Source organism: Sinocyclocheilus grahami, unplaced genomic scaffold (genome assembly GCF_001515645.1).
Source record: "Sinocyclocheilus grahami isolate Dianchi unplaced genomic scaffold, SAMN03320097.WGS_v1.1 scaffold281.1, whole genome shotgun sequence".
NCBI lineage: Eukaryota > Metazoa > Chordata > Actinopteri > Cypriniformes > Cyprinidae > Sinocyclocheilus > Sinocyclocheilus grahami.
In genome coordinates this window covers 1,726,741-1,744,181 of record NW_015505460.1, presented here as the reverse complement: position 1 = coordinate 1,744,181, position 17,441 = coordinate 1,726,741, and the positions used below count along the sequence as shown (strand labels likewise).

Genomic DNA, 17,441 nt, shown 5'->3' with positions numbered 1-17,441 from the left:
TGAAGACAAGTTTTTTTTTTTTTTTTCGAAAAATACCTTATGTGCAACTGGAGCAAGTGGAGGTGGATTCGCAGATGTGGGATGGAATCATCAATCTTAGGTCGATTATGACTGCTTACTAGGGATGCACCGATGTATCGGCCAATAATCGGTATCGGTAAACAAAACCCTTCTGCGCAATGGCCAATCCAAAAAAAACAGCCATGATCAGGGCTAATTATATGCTGTCAAACAAAAGGGCACAGAAAAACCCGTCAGACTGCAAATGCCTCTAATGTAGAATATAGGGCTGTCGATAAAAAACACAATCCTATTTAAAAAATAGCGTTGTTAACACTAGTCCTATTTGGCCCTATGAATCACCCATAGTTCAAGTTCAATGTTGCCATGTCCGTGTTTTTTCTTTCAAATATTATTTATTTATTATCTCATAAGAAACAATGTCTTAGCTCTCAAACAGTGTCTATTGTATTGCAAAATTGAAACATTAAATACAGTTTTTGTTTCAGTTAAAGCGGCAGTGCGGAGCGTGAGTCTCTTCCACTTTAATTCAAGTTACAGCGCAAAATAAACATGAATGAACATCAGAAGATAAAGTACAACTTACTGAAATGTGTCATGTCTATGTAATCGCTCAATCAGTGTTTCAACTGCGGAAATATGACAATAAAACAGCTTGTGAACAATGTCACTTAATGCTGCATTCATGGCCGTAGCCAGAGTTTGAAAATTAGTCAGGTCTGGGGTGGGGTTAAGCTAATAAACCCTACAAATACAGCTCATTATATAAACACTTTAAAAGAGACGGAGATGTAGATGTTTGTGAAAGATGTTTTCTCTGTTTTGGAGGGATGAGCACTGTTAAATTATGTCATATTTATTGTGTAAAAATTTGAGAATGTTTTACTATAGGTTAGGGGTAGATCATTTTATCAGATGTTTATTAATCATGCAACAGTAAACTACTATACTGTGTACTTAAATACTTTACTGAATGAAATAGACTTCTTCATGGCTAGTGTTTGCTTCTATTTCATTTCATTATGTAACTTACTTGTTCTACAGATCTGTGTGTACTAGTGTTAAATGCTACTGTTTTTGACAAAGTTGATAACATTTCTGACAGATAATTTCATGATATTTTTTGTGTTTGTCTAACCGAATGTGCTATCCTGTCAGCAATAGCCTGTCCGTGGGCTTTTTTGATAACTGTCAGTTTAAGTGCCGAAGATGCAACGTTGCCAGATATTGCTATAAAAACAAATAAAAACAAAAATAATAATAAACCGAAATTATTTCAAATCCTTTGCAAATAAGATAAGATAAAGATATCGCTGACCCTAAACTGAAACTTCCCACTTTATTAACTTTCTAAAGTGTCAAATTAAGTGGAAAATAATTTTCTCTGAAGACTCGTTCACTCTGCCAGCGTCTTGCAGCGATCATTTTCATACCGCGGACGCTAAACATTCTTGCAAACTGTTAAACTGAATTATAAACGCAGACACTCATATGAGGAGTTTTAATTAGCAAACTAGTCATTCAGAGAACAAATTTTTGTTTTGAACGTGAACAATGTACCGAGGTCCGGACCTCAAAGCTGGCTACGGGCCTCGCTGCATTTACCACAATTCGTTAGTTAGCTATAAAAAACAGATGGAGCCTATTTATTGTTAATTATGTATGTCGGAATAAATCTGTCATGAAGACAAGTTTTTTTTTTTTTTTTACGAAAACTACCTTATGTGCAACTGAGTCATATACAAGCATTTCAGTTTTTATTTGATTATATCTGAAAATAAACAGCAGTTGAATAAAACAGTTCAGGCTTTGTTGTAACTTTTAACGTCTTATATTATAGCAATGTGCCAAATGAGAGGGTTCCATGCACAGCATTAGCTGCGAGAGATTTTTTTATTTATTAAAATGTACACTGTTTACTTTGTTAGCACACATTGCTTAAGGTTTTGAGGTGAGCAATTGGGCAAAGAATATTCGGAACCACCCCTTTAGTTTGCTGTGAGCAAAAGACAGAGAGGAGGAGCATTAAAATATTCAGTTTCAGTTGGAAATGTCACAATACTGAAGAAAAGTCGGCAGCAACTTCCAGTTCACCTGGACTTTAAGAAAACCAGGGTATGGGTATCGGCATATGTTATTCTGAATAATTTATCGGTTATCGGCTGAGAAATGTAGTATCGGTGCATCCCAAGTGCTTACAGACTCTGAGGAACCCTCATATCCAACGAAGCATAAACTTCCGTGTCTCTGGCCGCTCCTGCCGTCACCCTTCTGGCTGGATGGACCTCCCGTCTAACCTCGTGAACCTCAGTGGACTGCATTATTTCAGTGTTAAACATCTGGGCGGATGGATGGAGTGCCCGTTTAACCCCTTGAGCCTCCATGGACTGCATTATTTCAGTGTCAACCATCTGCATCGCTCCTTGAGTTTGCAAAGACCCTTTTGGTGGCTGCTTCTCAACAAGAACTACACTCTGGTAGTGCTGCGTTTCACGTTTGGCAGAAGCACCAGACCCCTTCTTCTCCTCCATTAACAGGTTCTCCTGAAGGCCTAGGACTGGGCCGGGCATCACCAGCAGAGATGGCTGGGCTTCCATCACATAAATGGGGGTGGCAGAGGTGTAGTACATCGCAGGCTGCTGGACTAACAGGGTTTGGTTAGGAACCACTACTTTATCTTGGACATAGACTCCTGTTGAAGACATGCTGCTGGTCTGCTGCGCTCCTGCGGTATGAATGATGGCGGATGAGGTTGCTTTCTCCTGAGACTGTAAATGACTAACTGACTCTTGTATGTTGACATCTTTGTGTGTGGTGGAGAGGACCGGTTTGGAGGTCACAGGGACGGTCGTGCTGATTTCAGCCTTTATTGTCGAACCACTACAGATCTCAGCCAGTGTCTTGAACTTTATATCAAGGTCATCAAGAAAAGCAAAGTCATTTTCTTCGTGTAAGAGACCACAGATGTCCTCAAATGAGCCCTTGTATGATTCCTGACCCTCGTAGTCATAGATCTTTAGACTTTCTCCTATGTCTTGCTTCTTAGCCACATGACTTGCTTTCTGTAGTAACACAGGAAATAATGTTGCATTTATTGATTCAGAAACCCTTGACCCATTCATATACACCAGTGACCCAAAAATACATTTTTAGTAAATATTTCTAACGGTACATACTGTATTGCGGAATTTTCTATCTGTTTTACTGGGGTTTTTTTAGTTTAAAGGTCAAGTTTAAACATATCAGTCTGGTCTTTAATCCTCATAATGCATTCAAAATCTGTATGCTATTTTCACATTATATTTCCGTTTGGACCTGAAGAATCGTTATAAATCGTTTATAAAATAGTCATAGTATTTTCCAACGAAAACCATATTGTATCTGATTAACAACTTCTAATTAATAAGTGATTGTGAAAAAAAATCAGTTTTGAATGTTACCATGTTATTACCATGTTATTACTGCATTTACCTATATATAATTGTATGAAATTTATAAGGACTAATCTAAGCATTATTATGTGTATATATATATATATAACAGTCGTATTGTGAATTGGAATGAATGAAATTGAATTCAATTCCTTTGAATTTATAACTCATAATTACTCAATTTCAGATGAAAAAAGTCATACATTGTTCATGTCGCAATGGTTCATCAATGGGCATAAATATTAATATACATATGCATGCATACATATTCAAAATTCCGTTCCAAAATTGTGAGATATGGGGTAAAATATATTTTACACTAATATAACTTCATGAATAATTTTACAAAAAATATTTTTGACACCGATGGTGCTCCATACTTACCTGGGTCCAAAATGACCGGAATGTGAAACGTGTAGCTTTTTTGTGTGTGTGAATGGTTATATCTTTTAAAGAATAATTGTAAAAAAGTTTTGTTCGCTTATTAAAAACTATGTATGATTTAGAAGTTTTTATGTATCTCTTCCAGGTCAAAATGAACTCAAATGCATTATGAGGGTTAACGCTTTCTGTTCTGGTGCTCTTTTATGGCATGCTATGCAAAAGCTTGTTATGTGCACCTGGTATTTGGAGTCTTCTATATGCATTTTGCAATATTAATGTTAATACATAGTCGATTCATTTATTTTGATTACATGATTGATTAATTGTTAGTTTACGTTTAGTTATGAAGATTATGCTGTGTAAAACTGATACTTACTTGAGAATAGTAGTTGCCTAAGAAAGCATCAGACAGTGCAAGCCCGTCAAACATGTTGTCTTCAAATCTGCTGTGTTCTCCTTTTCTTTGTCCAGACACATACCACCCGTCATTCTGGTGAAGATATGCACTGTCATGCTGGTCATAGAACGAGGTCCAGTGTGAGCCTTCTGCTCCACATCCACCATCCTTTACTCCACCCCATATCTTAGCTCCTCCTACAGCGCCCACATTACCGCGCTTGTTGTCCTCCAGCTCCTTTGAAATCTTTAAGATAGCCATGTCCTGGGGGACAGAGTACAGCATGTTTTTATAAGTGCCAAATATGTGTAATCATCTTTGACAAGAAAATAATTTTAGCAAATTACTTCAACCTGATAAGCAACTGCAACACAATACATTAAAGTTCAGCAGTTTGACCAATATGGATTAAAGCAACATGCATGATAGAAATGAAAGACAATAAACTTACTACTATCTACTAAAAATAAAAAATCAACACTTTAGACCACCAGAACCAAAAACCCCATTAGTGATATTGGACAAATTCTAAACTTGGACCCTGTTAACTGCAGTTGTTTATTATTTATTCTAGTCATTTATTATTTATTATATTAGGTTTACATTTCTTGTGCATTTTTGTGTTGAGTAAAGAGTGCAGCAGAAAACTACACTGTTAAGCACACAAACTGCTACATCTGTTATTACACACGTGCCTATAGGCTATTTATTTATTTATGGGACAAAGACGAAAATGGGTTTTCAAGTATCAAAACAACTAAAGATTAATGCTGCTTTAATTTTTTTTCCCATATCAGTCTTTTTTTCCATTACCAATCTTTGTCACTGTCCTTCAAACCACATTTACCCATTTGTCAGCAAGAGGTTTTTAATTATTTAAAATACGATCAAATGTAGTACAATCACTTGTTAATATATATATATATATATATATATATATATATATATTAACAAGTGATTGTACTACATTTGATCGTATTTTAAATAATTAAAAACCTCTTGCTGACAAATGGGTAAATGTGGTTTGAAGGACAGTGACAAAGATTGGTAATGGAAAAAAAGACTGATATGGGAAAAAAAATTAAAGCAGCATTAATCTTTAGTTGTTTTGATACTTGAAAACCCATTTTCGTCTTTGTCCCATAAATAAATAAATAGCCTATAGGCACGTGTGTAATAACAGATGTAGCAGTTTGTGTGCTTAACAGTGTAGTTTTCTGCTGCACTCTTTACTCAACACAAAAATGCACAAGAAATGTAAACCTAATATAATAAATAATAAATGACTAGAATAAATAATAAACAACTGCAGTTAACAGGGTCCAAGTTTAGAATTTGTCCAAATTGAAAACACAAATGCTGCTGATTCTGTCTGTTAAATAAAAACTAACAGTTAAAAAGTTTAGAAATGTTCAGTAACATATGTTTGATATTTTGCATGTGTCCTCCGAATGCTTGTGTTGTTTTGATGTTGTACTGATAAGATACAGGCTAATTAGTCATTATGGGCCACATCCAAAAACAAACAAACAAAACATCTGCTAAAGAGTTAAATGCATCCAAATTCCTTAGAAATGTCTCGTCATTGGCATTTCTAGATGATGCACACCAAAATAGACGTAGATCAGAAAAAGGATGGCAATCATGTTTTTGAATAAATGGAAATTACCATTTGATTTGAGGGAACTGAAGTATTCAGAGGAAAAATTTATTTCTATTCTTCCCTGTACAATTCAAAAGAACTTTAAATTAGCTTTTTATAGTGCTAACGTGTGTGAGTATCACAAAATTTGGTACACAGCCTAATGTACACATTCTAAGTATCCACCAAATTTCATAATGACCAGCTATTACAAATTCAACGGTTTAGGCACTTTAGCCTCTAAACATTAGCTTCTAGACAGTTGCTCTTCAAAAACACTCTAAGAAAAGGCCTCTGGAAGATGTGACGTCATATAATATCTGATTCTGAACTTCAAAAATCAGTCTGTGTTAAAATTCTGCCTTGTACTGTAGTGTCACATACCTTGTCCTCCCCCTGTCCTTCAGTGTTATACGAGATAAGATGCTCTCTAGCATCAAACGGCATGGTCTTGAAATCTCCCGCAACTCCTGCACCTCCACAAAGACAGAAGAGCAGCAGAAGCGGCACCACTGCAAACACAGTCAACATCAGTCATCAGTGTTCTCTGAGCACTGCATCAGTAAACATCTTCCACAACCACACACAATCCATTCATATAGGGCCATGCAACAACAGCAAACTAAATTTTAAATATACTAACATGTTTTACTTGTAATATGTAAACTGTATGCATATGTGTACTTAAGATTTCATAATCCAGGATCTTTACATGGAGGACCAGATGTAATCAGTATTTTGATCTTAATCTCAAAGCAATATCTGCTTAATGAAGATTATACTATATATATATATATATATATATATTTATTTATCTGGGCAAAATATATTTTAAATATATGTTGTAAACAATAAAGTTACTTTTTTTTTTTTAAATGAAAAAAATATTTAGTTTCAACCTTCATATACCAGAATACATTTCAAAATGCATTTCAAAGGCAAGAAAATAAATTTTTAACCTTACAGTAGAATACATTTTGGCTAAAATGCACATTTGGATAAAATAGCCTACTACAGATCAAAACTAGATTTATAATGGTTCATTACTGTTAATACATTTTTTAAATAAAATTATTCAAATGTGTTATTGTCAGGGATACTCCAGCCTCATCAGACCCAATCACTCTACTTCGAGATGCAGCCTCAGGCCTTCACCAACGATCGCTCCAAGATCGCGTTTATGATCTCCCATCTAGCAGGATGCGCTCTTCAGTGGGCACAATCCATTTGGAATTCCAACAGCCCCGCTATTTACACTCTAGCAGCCTTTACATCACATTTCAAAGAGGTGTTCGGTCACTCCGCCACGGAGATCTCCGTCCATGATAAGCTTTTCCGCATCAGTCAGGGCAAGGCATCTGTGAGTGAGTATGCTGTCAAATTTGGCACCCTAGCGGTGACTGGTGGCTGGAATGAGGTGGCCTTACTAACCGCGTTTCGTCAAGGGCTCAACACAGACATTCGATTACATATGATGATTTATGATGACACGGTTGGCCTGGAAAGCTTCATTCAGAAAGTCATCAAGATCTCTCAGCATTTATATGCTTGCAAGGATGTCCTGCCACTCTCTTCACTGACCTCAACCACCTCATCGCCTCCAGCACCAGAGCCTATGCAAGTTGACTCATATCATCTCACCCGTGTGGAGCGCAACCAGAGGATGACTTCTGGACTCTGTCTGTACTGTGGAGCTAACGGACACTTGATTAATTCCTGCCAGGTCCGACCAGCATGCCCAGCGGTGAGTACCATCCAGCTCAGTCCTCAAATAGCAACCCTGACTCGCATGAGTGTATCATTAATTTAATCTCACCAATCCCTTTCAGCGCATGCCCTCATAGACTCTGGCTCCTCTGGAAACTTAATCTCGCTGGCCACACTACAACGGCTATGGCTCAAACCTCAGAAACATGCTCAAGTCTTGAATATCCTCATCATCCAGGGAAAACCACTGGGCCGTGGCAAGATTAGTTTATGCTCTTCCAACATTATGCGTCGCATTGGGTGCCGTCATGAGGAGCTCCTCTCCTTTCTGGTGCTGGAGGATTCCACCATGGAGGTCGTCCTGGGACGCCCGTGGCTGGCCCTTCATTCTCCTATCATTAACTGGAATAATAACGAAGTTCTCCACTGGAGTGAGTACTGTCTTCAGAACTGCCTGACCAAAATTTCTTCTCCACAATCTCATCTCCTTCCAGTCTTTGCCACCAATATTGAGAGTCCTAAACCGTAGGAGTTTCCTACCATCCCTTCAGAATACCGGGCGTACCAGGATGTATTCAGTAAGCAGGCTGCCACGGAACTACCACCTCACCGGCCATGGGATTGTGCCATCGATCTGTTGCCTGGAGCTCAACTCCCCAAGGGTAGAGTTTACCCATTGTCCATCCCAGAGCAAAGAGCTATGGAGGAGTACATTGAGGAGGCTCTCCAACAAGGCTTCATCCGTCCCTCGACCTCACCGACTGCGTCCTCTCCTTTCTGGTGCTGGAGGATTCCACCATGGAGGTCGTCCTGGGACGCCCGTGGCTGGCCCTTCATTCTCCTATCATTAACTGGAATAATAACGAAGTTCTCCACTGGAGTGAGTACTGTCTTCAGAACTGCCTGACCAAAATTTCTTCTCCACAATCTCATCTCCTTCCAGTCTTTGCCACCAATATTGAGAGTCCTAAACCGTAGGAGTTTCCTACCATCCCTTCAGAATACCGGGCGTACCAGGATGTATTCAGTAAGCAGGCTGCCACGGAACTACCACCTCACCCGCCATGGGATTGTGCCATCGATCTGTTGCCTGGAGCTCAACTCCCCAAGGGTAGAGTTTACCCATTGTCCATCCCAGAGCAAAGAGCTATGGAGGAGTACATTGAGGAGGCTCTCCAACAAGGCTTCATCCGTCCCTCGACCTCACCGACTGCGTCCAGCTTCTTCTTTGTGCGCAAAAAGGACAGAGGCTTGCGGCCTTGTATCGATTACTGTTCCCTCAATTCTCAAACAGTCAAATACCCGTATCCCCTTCCGCTGGTGCCGGCTGCGCTGGAGGAACTACGTGGAGCTCGCATCTTCTCCAAGCTGGACCTGCCGTCATCACTCCCACCGGACACTCTGAATACCTCGTTATGCCGTATGGATTATCCAACTCACCTTCTGTCTTCCAAGGGTTTATGAATAAGGTGTTTCAGGAGTTTCTCCATCACTTTGTGATTGTGCACATCGATGACATCCTCATATACTCCAGGAACCTGGCCTAACATTGGCATCACGTGGAGCAGGTCCTTCAGAAGCTGAGGAAATACCACCTTTACCTCAAGCTGGAGAAGTACAAGTTCCAATGCACCACCACCAATTTCCTCGGCTATGTTATCAGTCCCCAGGGCATCCAGATGGATAACAACAAGGTGCAAGCCGTTCGAAACTGGCCTCAACCCAAGACCTTTAAGGAACTTCATCGCTTTCTGGGATTCTCCAACTTCTACCGCCGCTTCATTCATCATTACAGTCTCATCACAGCTTCTCTAACCTCCATGCTCTGTAACAAGCCCAAGTCTCTGTCCTGGACACCTGATGCCCTCAAGAATTTTGCTAAAGGAAGCCTTTTGCACCGCTCCTACCCTTGTCCACCAGGACCCTCAGTGGCTGTTTGTCATTGAGGTCGACGCGTCCACAGTAGGAGTAGGAGCGGTGCTATCACAACGTTTCGGAGAGCCTCCAGTCCTCCATTCCTGTGCATACTTCTCCCATAAGCTTTCCCCGGCGGAGCAGAACACTGAATGAAGAAATCTGCTAAGCCACTCAGTCAGAACCTGCTGTGCCATCACCAAGTCTCCCCATCATCTGCCACAAGAAAAACTGGTACCGCTTCCCATACCACGCCGGCCCTGGTCCCACATCGGAGTCGACTTTGTCACCGACCTCCCTGAATAGGAATCTTACACCTGTATCCTTGTTGTCGTCGACAGATTCTCTAAGGCGTTTAAACTTCTCCCTCTCAGAGGATTACCCACCTCCATGGAGACCGCGAAACAGCTATTCCAACTTCGGTATTCCTGAAGATATCGTCTCCGATTGTGGGCCCCAATTCATCTCCCGGGTCTGAGGGGCCTTCTTCCAACTCTTAGGAGTCTCCATAAGCCTGACCTCTGGATACCACCCGCAATCTAATGGCCAGACTGAGCGAAAGATCCAGGAGATTGGGAGATATCTTCGCAGCTACTGCCATAACAGCCAGAACTGCTGGAGCCATTACCTTCCCTGGGCCAAGTATGCACAAAACTCCCTCCGGCAGAACACTACTGGCCTCACACCCTTCCAGTGTGTACTCGGCTTACAACTTCCCCTTTTCCCATGGACCAGAGAGCCATCTGAGGTTCCAGCGGTCGATCACTGGTTCAGAGAGAGCAAGAGGGTATGTGATTCGGTGCATGTTCATCTCCAGCAGGCAGTTCGGAGACACCAGATCCAAGCGAACGTTCGTCGCCTACCTACTCCGCAATACCAACCTGGAAATAAGGTTTGGCTGTCCACATGGGACATCCGTCTTCGACTGCCTTGCCGCAAGCCGAGTCCCCGCTATATTGGCCCGTTCACCATCAGGTATTTACCATATGGGTAAATCAGCAAAAAATAAATAAATAATAATAATACTCAATAATAAAGTAATTGATAATAAACATAACAGAAAATTAATTTCCTTAACGATTAGTTGAGAAAATTAGCCAGTAACATTACTTTAAAGTATTTAAAAATGCATTTTTAAGAACACCGAACAGCACATACTGACAGAAAGAGAGCTTCAGTGTTTGCACTCACACAGAAGCAGCAGCAGTCCCAGCAGCATTAGAAGAACACCAGATGCTCCAAACGTGGAGACGGTCTTTTGGGGCATGCAAACTTTAGCTGCGTCACACGTGCAGATGTCTATCTGAAGCTCCTGACTAGCACAGATCTTCCCCTGCTGGTCCCACACGTCCACAAACACATGGTACATGCCAGGCCACAGTGTTTTTTGAGACCTGAATATCGCTGTAGTGCCTGAAAATATGATTTAATAGAAAAAGAATATGACGTAAGCAAGATTGACACATGATGAATGACCTGTTTTCAAGACCTAAATCCAATACTAAAATTGAATCGAACTATTTTTTTTCTACAGTGTAAAAAATGTCAAGGTGACTCAACTTGCTGTAGTAACTAACTGCACACCCTCATTAACTTCACCATCTTAAGCCCTATTTGGATGTAAGATGGGGTAATGTGATAATTACCAGAGCTTCTCCATGAATGTAATACTGTCTAAAACTGTGCATTCTTGTGCTCAACGATTAGTGTATTTCACTTTCAATAAAACATCCTGAAAAAGTAACCTCAGGCTGGTAAACAATCGAAGCGGTTGATGCTCAGCCTGTCAGACCTTTCAATATCTATGTGTCTCAACTGCTCCAATTGTTTGGAGCAGAAGTTGGTAAAAGAAAAGGCACCAGAAAATGAAATGAGGGGTATAAATATATAGTAAAGCATTAAAACATGAGTATGTTATAAGCAAAATGCATTAAAATGGCATTCTTATGCACCCTGGATGCCTCCACCGATACCACTGGAAATGCACAAAAATACTATTTTCATCTTTTACATGAAAAATATATTTTCCAAAACATGTTTTACTCTAAAACTGTGAACAAATCAAAGGCATAAACCTAAACAAGTTGTGTTCCAAATTGAGGTTGATATCTTAAAAAATTAACTTTCAGTATTATTTTGTTTGGACGAATGAAATAAAAAAGGGTTGATGGTGCATTCAAGTCATGTCGATTTGATCATGATCAAATTTATGAACTGAAAACATATGAACGCCACCACAAAATTGTAAGTGAGAAAACATGTCGGACACAATAGATGCAGCATCTTTACTGACAGTAAATTTTCTGAAAATAATAAAAAATAATTATTTTGTTGTCGCTGTTATTATTATTAAATAAGTGTTTAATCACTGGTTCAGAGAGAGCAAGAGGGTATGTGATTCGGTGCATGTTCATCTCCAGCAGGCAGTTCGGAGACACCAGATCCAAGCGAACGTTCGTCGCCTACCTACTCCGCAATACCAACCTGGAAATAAGGTTTGGCTGTCCACATGGGACATCCGTCTTCGACTGCCTTGCCGCAAGCCGAGTCCCCGCTATATTGGCCCGTTCACCATCAGGAGGCAGATCAACAATGTCACCTACAGGCTTGATCTTCCATCTCTCTACCGTATAGCACCTACCTTCCACGTATCTCTGCTCAAGCCTTGCACTAATCCTCTGTCTCCTTCTCCCTCAGGGTCTGACGAAACGGACGTACCTCCTCCTCCCGAGATCGATGAGAAGGAAACCATCTACCGAGTCAACACCATACTGGACTCCCGGCATCAAGGTGGCCGCCTAGAATATCTCATCGACTGGGAGGGATTCGGCCCCAAGGAAAGGTCATGGGTGCCTAGAGACAATATCCTGGACCCGTCATTCCTAATTAATTTCCATACCCTCCATCCCGATCATCCTGCACCCAGGGGCCACAGCCGTCCTCGACGGTACTGTCAGGGATACTCCAGCCTCGTCAGACCCAATCACACCTAATCAAGACTAGCTCTAATACACCATCACTTCAGTTGCACTTTGTCTGGTCTTGAGTTCACTACGCTACTCCTTACCGGTCTCACCTACCTAGATAGTTACCTGTAGTCACCTGTCTGCAGTCAGCATTAACTGTCCTCCTTCTTTTTTCCTGGAAAGAGATCCAAAGAACTATTATCCACCTGAGCAAAGTCCAGTTTCTCACATTGACTTTGATTGACTCACCTGTTGATTCCACATCACCTCACTCTGCTCCAAGCTGTTAATAAAGAAATTTAACTTACCTGTCTGTCTCATCGAGGTTTTCTTCTGTGTTGTGACAGTTTTATGCTCACACATGTTATAGACAACAAATAGTTTTTTTCTACAAATGTGAAATATATTTTCTTAGATTGGAAATATATGGAGAACAAAATGCATTTTAAATGCTTTTAAATAATACATTTTTTAAATATATTTTCAAAAATATACAAAATGGACAAAAATATATTATAATATTATAAAATATACATTTATGTAAATACCTTTTTACCATTTTTTAAAAATCTATTTATTCAGTCTTTATAACTCTCTCTCTCTCTCTCTGTCTATATATATATATGTATTTACCATATGGGTAAATCAGCAAAAAATAAATAAATAATAATAATACTCAATAATAAAGTAATTGATAATAAACATAACAGAAAATTAATTTCCTTAACGATTAGTTGAGAAAATTAGCCAGTAACATTACTTTAAAGTATTTAAAAATGCATTTTTAAGAACACCGAACAGCACATACTGACAGAAAGAGAGCTTCAGTGTTTGCACTCACACAGAAGCAGCAGCAGTCCCAGCAGCATTAGAAGAACACCAGATGCTCCAAACGTGGAGACGGTCTTTTGGGGCATGCAAACTTTAGCTGCGTCACACGTGCAGATGTCTATCTGAAGCTCCTGACTAGCACAGATCTTCCCCTGCTGGTCCCACACGTCCACAAACACATGGTACATGCCAGGCCACAGTGTTTTTTGAGACCTGAATATCGCTGTAGTGCCTGAAAATATGATTTAATAGAAAAAGAATATGACGTAAGCAAGATTGACACATGATGAATGACCTGTTTTCAAGACCTAAATCCAATACTAAAATTGAATCGAACTATTTTTTTTCTACAGTGTAAAAAATGTCAAGGTGACTCAACTTGCTGTAGTAACTAACTGCACACCCTCATTAACTTCACCATCTTAAGCCCTATTTGGATGTAAGATGGGGTAATGTGATAATTACCAGAGCTTCTCCATGAATGTAATACTGTCTAAAACTGTGCATTCTTGTGCTCAACGATTAGTGTATTTCACTTTCAATAAAACATCCTGAAAAAGTAACCTCAGGCTGGTAAACAATCGAAGCGGTTGATGCTCAGCCTGTCAGACCTTTCAATATCTATGTGTCTCAACTGCTCCAATTGTTTGGAGCAGAAGTTGGTAAAAGAAAAGGCACCAGAAAATGAAATGAGGGGTATAAATATATAGTAAAGCATTAAAACATGAGTATGTTATAAGCAAAATGCATTAAAATGGCATTCTTATGCACCCTGGATGCCTCCACCGATACCACTGGAAATGCACAAAAATACTATTTTCATCTTTTACATGAAAAATATATTTTCCAAAACATGTTTTACTCTAAAACTGTGAACAAATCAAAGGCATAAACCTAAACAAGTTGTGTTCCAAATTGAGGTTGATATCTTAAAAAATTAACTTTCAGTATTATTTTGTTTGGACGAATGAAATAAAAAAGGGTTGTGAACAAATCAAAGGCATAACCTAAACAAGTTGTGTTCCAAATTTGAGGTTGATATCTTAAAAAATTAACTTTCAGTATTATTTTGTTTGGACGAATGAAATAAAAAAGGGTTAATGGTGCATTCAAGTCATGTCGATTTGATCATGATCAAATTTATGAACTGAAAACATATGAACGCCACCACAAAATTGTAAGTGAGAAAACATGTCGGACACAATAGATGCAGCATCTTTACTGACAGTAAATTTTCTGAAAATAATAAAAAATAATTATTTTGTTGTCGCTGTTATTATTATTAAATAAGTGTTTAATCTGCATTTGAATCCTTTTTCGCCTTATGTCTGAGTTCACCTGGCTTTACAGCCAGTTACTTACTGATGCTTTCTATTGCACCTAAATGCAACGCTTACGTGACGCTTCCTTCATGCATCAGTATCTACAGCATCATTCTCATGAAGAGATTATGAAGTGCTGTATCTCGGTTTACAAACTCAATTCTGTAGCAAAAGTCCATTTTTCACTGTACCATATTTTTATGGATCCTTGAGCTTCGAATATGGGACAAAACAGATATATGAGCCAAGCATGAATGTCAGTTATGCTTATTTCAAGTCTGCATTTCTCCGTAATTCTCTAATATCTCATGGCCTTGACATATTATCACATCCCCATGAGTTCCTATACTGTATCTTGGCTTTAACAGTCTATGACGTTTCCACAAGTTAATGTGATGTGGCCAAAAGAAGTTACAATTAATTACCATTGAGAGGCTCGATGCTCCATGACTCCTTTGTGCTTATGGTGTCCACTTTGAAACCAAAGGGTGCTCCATTGGGGAACTGATCTTTGTCCACAGCCGTGACATAAACCACTTGATCCTCATAGCACAGCGTTTGAGACTGATGGCTCAGCACAGGACAGTGGTCATTAAAGTCTTTTACTTGAACGGCAATGGTTCCTGTTGCAGTTTTAGCCGGGGTATCTGTAACAGAAATGGCAGCACATGAAACTATACATTTTGAAACTCTTTTGCTTTTTTTATAAGTGCTTTTAATAATATCTGTTGCCAATTCTAAGGAGTTTTACATACAAACCACCAATGCTGGGTAGATTAAGTCTGTTACTGATTACAAATTACATGATGAAAACTGTAGTAAATAACATAATCTGGATTACACATATGTAGTGAGTACATATAATTTGGATTATGTAATCAGATTCCAAAATCCAGATTATATGTACTCAGTTACTACCCAGCACTGCATATCATAAAATGTAATAGCCTATCACCACAGGCTCACTTACCATTAGTGATGCATATTATCTGAGCGCAATATGTGCCATTGATCAGAAACTTGGACTCATAATCTGGTATTTTATTTAGTCTTATATCAGCCATCCTCTCATCTATAATCAACCAGTTGTCAACATCTCGTCCTTTTGCATACCTAAAATTAAATAAATGAATAGTTTTATTTCAACAGCTGAACAAAACCACATCCTTTAGTATGTTTGTAGAATTTCTGTAGTCTCACCTCACGTTATTAGCAATTAGTAGCGTATCGCTGTCTATTGCTGCGTAATTGGTAATGACTTTATGTAAAATAGTGCTGGTGCTTTCTTCAGAGATGGTGATGACTTTGACAGCGGGTTTGAAGCGAGGGCCCTCAGGCTGGTTGACCACACTGACATGGATGCTGTATGTCTTGCTCTCTGTTATGACTACTGAAGAGTGATACTGTGCCTTGTTAGCAACAGACACCTGCAGCTTGATTTCCTTCAGCTCTTCGTAGTCCAGCTCCTGTAAAAGCAAACAAAGGGTGAAAAGCAGGAAACGGGGGATGCAGGAATGTAGGAGACTTCCTGCTGGACATTTGAAGTATCAAACACACACACACACATTTATTCCTGTTCCTGAAGGTCCACTTATAAAGAATTTTACATCAAAAGTAGTAATCATTTAGAAATAAAGGGTCATTTCCTACCCTGTTTTTGTATCTTTGTTTTGAACACTATTTAAAGGGGCGTGTTTCTTTTAATCCTCAAATAAAATGCCCACTGCATTGATTGGGTAACATGCTTGCTTCTGAAATAATAAAACTATACAGTGAACCACGATTATGATTACAGTTTCTGAGATCAATTAATTGTGATACAATAATAGTAAAAACTGCAACACGTTTAGGGTCAGATTTACTAATAGCTTGCGCCAGCGCAAACTGTCTTTTGGTGTTAAAATGGTATTGTGAGGATTTACTAAAGACGCGCAGTGAAGAATTAGTGCTGAAAAGGCATGGACAGAATATGCAATTGTAGGAGTTTCCCTTTCAGGTGCTAAATTTATGGGAGGAGAGTATTCGAGTGAATCACGCAAAGAGAATTAAAGGGTTAGTTCACCCAAAAATTTAAATTAGCCCATAAATGACTCAAGTCATCCTAGGCGTATATGACTTTCTTCTTTCAGATGAATCCAGTCGGAGTTATATTAAAAATGGTCTTTGATCTTTCAAGCTGAAAAATTGTCTTTGATCTTTCAAGCTGTTTAATGCCACTCAGCGGGTGTTGCATACATTAGTCCAAAAGAAGTTAAATAAAAAGTGCCCATCCATAAAAAATGTATCTCACACGGCTCCGGGGGGTGAACAAAGGCCTCCTGTAGCGAATCAATGCGTTTTTGTAAGAAAAATATCCATATTCAAAACGTAATAATCACTTTAATGTAGCTTGCGCCAACAGTTGTACACGGAAGCAGCTCCGGGCGGATGATGTATGAGGTCTGCTTTGCGCATGTAAATGTAAATCACCAGCAGAAATTTACACGCCCATGAATTTTGTTGATGAACATGAATATGTATGTCTATTGACAAACCACTGCAGAATGAAAAACTGATCACTTTTATCATCTGAAAGGCAAAGTTTATGCAACAATTTATTTAGTTTGAAAACTTTAATATTGATGATGTTTTGACATTGTTTTGTTAGAAATAAATATATAGGATTCATATATTTGGACTGTTTTTGAGCAATCGTGAGTTATAAATTCAAATTAATTTAATTAAAATCCATTCATTCCAATGGGGTTAATACTGGTAATTTTCAGATTATATGTTCCTATAAATGTTATACAATGATTTATTCAAATATCTATCTATCTATCTATC

At 39.0% G+C, this 17,441-nt stretch overlaps 1 protein-coding gene across 1 annotated transcript in view; it reads right to left on the bottom strand.

Annotated features, from left to right (window-relative positions):
• Positions 1 to 1,973: 1,973 nt before the first annotated feature.
• LOC107600323 (desmoglein-2-like) overlaps positions 1,974 to 17,441 on the bottom strand; it is a 20,936-nt gene continuing 5,468 nt past the window's right edge. The window contains exons 4-10 of the mRNA XM_016292192.1: positions 15,816 to 16,081; positions 15,586 to 15,728; positions 15,041 to 15,262; positions 13,304 to 13,525; positions 6,260 to 6,387; positions 4,213 to 4,497; positions 1,974 to 3,083 (exon numbers count right to left, since the gene is read on the bottom strand). Of these exons, the coding sequence (XP_016147678.1) occupies positions 2,217 to 3,083; positions 4,213 to 4,497; positions 6,260 to 6,387; positions 13,304 to 13,525; positions 15,041 to 15,262; positions 15,586 to 15,728; positions 15,816 to 16,081 (2,133 nt within the window). The 3' untranslated portion in view covers positions 1,974 to 2,216. The remainder of the gene's footprint in view (positions 3,084 to 4,212; positions 4,498 to 6,259; positions 6,388 to 13,303; positions 13,526 to 15,040; positions 15,263 to 15,585; positions 15,729 to 15,815; positions 16,082 to 17,441) is intronic.